Raw genomic sequence first — 6,483 nt, forward strand, 5'->3', positions numbered from 1 at the left:
TTAGATAAAACCAGAATCAAAAGACTTACAGACATCCATCTACATCTCAATGCTACATCTCGAACAGTCTTGTCTTTTAACTGCATTGCAATTTTTGCATACCTAGATATGTTGCTTTCTGTTGCATATCTGCAAAAGTAAAGTTCCTATCTTCATTTAGCCATTCATGAGAATAGAAGTCAGCTATGATGCAGATACTAAGAATGTATAGTTAGCATAAGTGATGTTGTTTGGCAACGCACCCAGCAAACTGAAAAAAATACTAATTAACCAACAGAAAGAGTTGTCGTCTTCGGCTGAAATGCATGGTTCAAGTTAATCATAACAAGGACATACGTATATTTATTTTTTTGATAATTGTGGTGTCTGGGCCAACTTGCGGTAGCTTGACTAATTCCAAGGAATACCTATCATATCCCACCAGCAACAGGTAACTCTATCCACCAAGACTAGAATAGATGGAAAAAAATCACCTAGTATTTTATCTCTATTGAAATTTGAACCCACTTCATTAACCACGAGGCTATACCTTTGGGTTTCATATTTGTAATAACTAATAAGCCATCTCATGATATTTTCTCATCTAGAAAGAGAAAAGTTGTAAACTAGAACAAGAATTACATAGATATCTGATTATTTCTCTCCATTTCGTGAAACTTACTATAGCAAACACTGAGGGTATATTTTCAAGTTGATTGGGTGAGAGGAAGAAGTGGTCATTGTCATTGTAGATACCTCTAAGATAACGAAATGATTTCCAAGAATTGCATAGAAAATTAACTAACCTATAGAAATAGTTTACAACTTGCCTAATTTATTAAAGAGAGATACATCCACCGCCCAAAGGTTAGCAGAAATTACTCTAAAAGTTAAAAAGTTGTATGATTACCCATTTCTTGCCTCTCCCAAAATTTCTAGAATAAAGAATGAGCAGGAAGAACACCGCAAGCAAATTTCAAGATACAGGAAGTGTTATTTTCAACAACCAAATTTCAAGAATAAAATCAATAATTCAGAAATGAGCCAGCAAGACAGCAGACATTAGCAAGCTTAAAATGCTAAAATGCCAAAAAAAAAAAGAAGAAGGATTTATACAGACTTGGCGAGCAATTCTTCAAGGAGGGACTGTTCGTCGGGAGTCCAATCAACAGAAAGGCCTGGATTGTGTCGTAAAGCTGCCTGTGTGGGGCCAACCACAGAGTTTTCCGGAACGGAGAGACCATTAGTGGTGGCGCCATTCCCATTGCCGGTGCCTTCTTGACCACTATTATTACCCGCCGGAGGGTTCGCGCTGGCAGCCATCAAATTGTACAGCGGAAATCCAATTTACCGACAAATTAGAAAATATTGCAAATTGGAATCTAAAGTGGATATCGCTGAATCTGTAGCGTACAAGGAGTTTGGAATCGGGGAGCGCCGAGCGAGAAAGAGAGAGATTTAGAGATTTTATTATTAGAGAAGAGAAAATCTGTACGGAACTGTTTCTAGAGGATTTGGATACTAATTGACCTTGGATAAAGAGGGGAATCTTTTGTTTATTGTTTAAAAAGAGAAAAGAGTAATTTACTTACTACTTTACTCTTCCTCTGCTCGCGAGGGCTGCGATAGTTTGGTAAGTAATTTCATTTTGGGACTTTTGCTCATGTGGTCGTTCGTTTATTAGCCAAAAATAAATGACTTGAAAAATTTCAACATATCTGGTTGAAAATAACTCTTTTATTTTATTAATGTGTTGTCTCTGTACTAAAGAATCAAAAGTTCTTCACCAACTATACAAGATGTAAATGTGAAATTTAAAAACAATTAACATAAGAATTTTAAGTGAAAAATTCTTCAAAGTCAAAAAATCACAACCTTTCGCTCTTAAATTATCACGAAATTTGAGTATCTTTATTCAAGCGATGGTACAAAAAAAGAATGAAACGAAGTGAGACACAGGGGCAGGAAAAAAAGTTGAGTCGATTAGGCTCGACGATTGAGAGATTTTATAAGTGTAGGCGACTAAGTTTTGTTCCTGCAAATAGCAATCAAGAAGAGAAAATAACGACAAACAATGATATATATTTCAATAATTTATGCAAAAGTTACGATCTTTATGAAATCTAACGGAAAAAAATATAATCCTCTGATTCTTCTCCTCACAATCTCCAACTCAAGAGTTTTACTTTGTTCTTGAATTGATGAAATACTTGCGGCTCAACACTTGGAGACAAAGACTTCTTTGTATGCGGATCACCACTGAAGAGCAGAGCTTTTTATGTATTTTTGTGTTTCTTTTTTGGTCTTATGAAGACCCCTTTATATAGGTGTGAGCTATGGGTTTAGGGGTATTTTGGTCTCCAAATAATTTTAGAGGACCTGAGAATGAGTTGTTCTCGTCTTGTCAACTTAATGGACTGGCCCAAATGTAATTTGGACTTTATTTAAGTTATATAATTCTAACTTAAATATTAATTCGACTTTATTAACCAATAATTTGACTTGGTCAACGTACCATGAATTTAAGATTTAATCCAATTTAATACGGCTTTATCAATAAAATTTTATTTTCTACAAATGTCCCCTGTTTTGAGGCTTGTTGGGGTGCTCGACTTGTCGAACCCGTAAAGACAAGATTTGAAGTATTTGAGAAGTAAATTTTTCTTTCACGTAGTTGATCTTCCATGAAACATTTAAAACTTCATAAGAAATGACTATGTCGATATGTTGAGGTTATCCAAGTCGACACGTGCTGGAGTTTTACTGATGTCATTCTTGTGAGAGATTACTTGACTTTCAGTCATTACGACTCATTTTCGATTTGAAGTGTTTCCAGCCCATGAAGAATTATCGCATGGCATTTCTTTGTAGTTTAATAATTTTATTCGAGTCATCAACTATGAAATGGCTGCCAATTCTATGAGCAAGAATTGCGTCTACAAGCTTAGTCTGTTGATACAGAGATTATAATTTCGGTGTAGATTTTAGGCTTTGCTTTCCTTGGTGTAAGCGCCCTTCCGGTAGGTTCTCTTCCAATTTTGCTTGATTACTCAAACAAAATACAGGGACTACAAATCCTCATTTTGTAAGCCTAACATTATTATGAGACCTTTTCATACGTACGTAGGAATTTTTCTGTCATATTTGATTATAAGGAAGGTTCCCACAATTTAGCGTGGAAACACACACAAATATATATAAGAGCTTTTTTTTTTAATTTTCATAGTTGCCATGTTTTTTTTTTGTGCAACTTGAAGTAAAACCACTTCCATAGAAGCCACATTTTGCAACTGGATGCACGTGTTGAAGCCCCTCTTTTTCTTCCCTTTTTTTTTCTTATACTTTCCATGTTGGTATCAAGGGAAATCTTCTCACATTATTCACTTTGGTTTTCAAGAATTTTATATGTTTGATTCCAATAGAACTTCCATAATTTGTTCTCATGAAAACTTACCATAATTTGATTTCAATTATAGTGTTTCCATAATTTGTAGGAATCAAACTTTTCATAATTATACTTTTCTATAATTCGTAGGATCCAATTGATCTCTTCATATTTTTGAAATCTATATATACCCACGTTTTCAAGGAAAAGTTTAATTCAAAGGGAGAAGAAGAGGCAAAAATTGGAACAGAAATATCATTCGATTCGTCGATCCTCAAAAAAAGATAGTGGTTGAATATCGATTTGCGGCGCCATCAAAGCTCTTTTCTCAATCCTGATTTTCGTCACTTTTCTACTGCTCGGCATGACTATGCTAGAAAATTCATATCTCATTGTAGGAACATCTAAATCGTGATTCATTTGATTTTTCAAAAACTAGACTAGTGGAGCTATAATATATCTGAAAATTACGATCAGACAACTCGTGAATCTTCTCAGATGATTTTTTGAATTCAGCCTAAAGTTCTGATGAACCGGCTGCACCAACTTTGTGCGGCTTCAAGAAAAAATTTATATTTTAACGTAGGACTAATAAAATAACAAACGGTTTGCACCGTTGGAAAGAAGATTCGTAGGGATACATCATATACGCCATGGTTAGATTGAATCTGTATTCGTTCAGTTATCTATTCAAAATCGGCCTTCAAGTTCTGAAAACCACTGATTGTATCAGCTTCATGTAGTCTCACGAAAAATCTTGTATCATGACTTAGGAATAACGAAATAACAAACCATTTACAGCGTTGGAAAGAAGACTCATAAAGCTACATCATGTATGAAAACCACATTTAGATTGCATTTGTATTTGTTCAATTTCTTATTCGAAATCAACCTTCAAGTTCTAAAAACCACTGACTGTATCAGCTTCATGTAGTCTCACGAAAAATCTTGTATTTTGACTAAGGAATAACGAAATTACAAATGGTTTGAGAATTGGAAAGAAGATTCTCAGAGATACATCATACACAAAAACCACAATTAGATTGCATGTATATATTTTGTTCTTTTTTTTTCAAAATTAGCCTTCGAGCGACTTCAAAATCTGAAGTTGTCATCTTTATGCTCTTACAAATCTAACCTTTTTTTTAATTCCTTTTGCAGATATACGGCTTTGATCCCACAACCCAATGCACTTCCATGACCGTAATACACAACATCCTCATCTCGAGATAGTGGGTGATCAACGAAATCCGAATGACAAAATTCTAGTTTTGGAGGTTCAACCTCAGGCTATGTTGCGTCTTCTCGCTCGATAGTGGATTATCAGATGAGTCTCTTATCCTAAAAGAATGGTCACAAGTGGATACCAAAGGATTTATGAGAAACTTCTCGAGCAAGGCTACTACTATGAATGTTCCTTTACTGAAATCCATAATTCATAAGAAAGTAGCATCTTTCGAATCTTCTCATCCTGATGGATGTTTCAACAATTGGAGTGTTCCTTTTCTAACTTTGGCAATGTCTGCTACTCATCTGCTACTGGAATGGGTAGAGGATGTGTTGCCCCGCCACTAGGAGGCTTTGAAGTGCATCAAGATTTATGATGCCGTATATACTTCTTTGTTTGTTCACGTATGACTATGACGACAACATGCTTCATGCTTTTTGTGATCTTTGGCGTCCATCTACCAACACACTTTCTATTTTCATTGGAGAGATGTCTATATCACTTTGGGACTTACGGGCGATCGAAGGTCTTCCTGTACAAGGGTACTTTTATGACGTAGTTGTTCCCTCAGCGAAAGAACTGACACAGATAGATACTCAAGGAAAATTGTTCCATGCCAAAAGTTGTCTATATTTGTTTTCGGCCTTCTATAGATTAGCGAAAGGTGATCTCCATGAGGTGCCCATTCATGAATGCGTGAAGTTCTGGTTCAGAGGACCTAATAGATATGCCGAGCCTCCATAAAAGATGTCAAAGGTACGAGTCGCAAAGCCAAGGTTGAACCATAATTTTTCTGGACATATTGATATGGACTTCCTACCATGGACTGACGAGGAGAAAGCCCCTTTTGTCGAGCTAGACGTGGAAGGGTCATTTAGAGATGAGAGAAATTTGGCAGCCTTCCTTACTTGTTGGCTTTGCAAATTTGTGCTTTCGAACAAGAAAGTTTAACTGCGCGCGCTAGTGTTTTTAAAGTTGTGAGCTTGATGACTCATGGAAAAAAATTCTCCTTGGCAGTCCCGGTTCTTGCACGCATATACTGCAGTTTGAAAGAAATCTCTAATTCTCCAAACTTGAGTGTGGAAAATATAATTTTCCCCATATAGTATGTATATGGCTGGCTAGGGGAATATTTTGAGACCCATCATCGTGCCAACCACTCACATCGAACCACACCCTTATGTAAGATTTCTGGCGCGAAGATGGCCAAATGTTTTAATTTTGTTGATGCCCAAAAAGTATTTCACCAGGATGATGCCCGTTGCCTCCATCATATGGCAATGCTACAAAGCAGGGATTTACACCTTACTAATAACGGCAAACTTTCAAATTCATGGAGCGAATTTATCATAAGCTTTTGTTCAGGATATGTCACCCTTAGGCATGATTCAAATTTCATCGTGGAGTCCTATAGTCCTAATTGGTTTAGTCGACAATTCGGTTTTTGTCAAGACATTCCCGTAGATCTTATGAAGAGACTCTCTTATGATGGTACATTGTTAACATTAGTGCAACTTTGGAATTCCTCCTTTCGCCTTGACACTTCTTCGAGAGTCATGATTCCAATGCGCCCATTAAAGTTACTCCTATAATGACCCACGAGTATATGGACTGGTGGTCGTCCCATAGGAAGAATCCTTCACAAGAAAGCCATCGTATTACTTTGAAAATTCGAAGGAAGACCATATACCCATTTCATCTAATGGGGCCTTTGATCAACTAAAAGAAAAATTGCATCCCTTTTCCAAGTCTGAAGTGAAGTTGAGTGATACTCCGCAAGTTTCCAAGTCTAAAACCTTGAAAGAGGTGGGTGTACATCTGAAACCAAAATTTAGGCACCTAAAATTAGCCTCGAAGGTGACTTCCATTATTTCCAAAGTTGACAATGATT

The 6,483-nt window shown here is 36.3% G+C and overlaps 1 protein-coding gene across 1 annotated transcript in view; it reads right to left on the reverse strand.

Moving 5' to 3' along the window:
- LOC129882582 (uncharacterized) overlaps positions 1–1,565 on the reverse strand; it is a 29,985-nt gene extending 28,420 nt beyond the window's left edge. Inside the window, exons 1-2 of the mRNA XM_055956955.1 lie at positions 1,100–1,565; positions 30–129 (exon numbers count right to left, since the gene is read on the reverse strand). Of these exons, the coding sequence (XP_055812930.1) occupies positions 30–129; positions 1,100–1,302 (303 nt within the window). The 5' untranslated portion in view covers positions 1,303–1,565. The remainder of the gene's footprint in view (positions 1–29; positions 130–1,099) is intronic.
- Positions 1,566–6,483: the final 4,918 nt, after the last annotated feature.

Source organism: Solanum dulcamara, chromosome 3 (genome assembly GCF_947179165.1).
Source record: "Solanum dulcamara chromosome 3, daSolDulc1.2, whole genome shotgun sequence".
Classification (NCBI taxonomy): domain Eukaryota; kingdom Viridiplantae; phylum Streptophyta; class Magnoliopsida; order Solanales; family Solanaceae; genus Solanum; species Solanum dulcamara.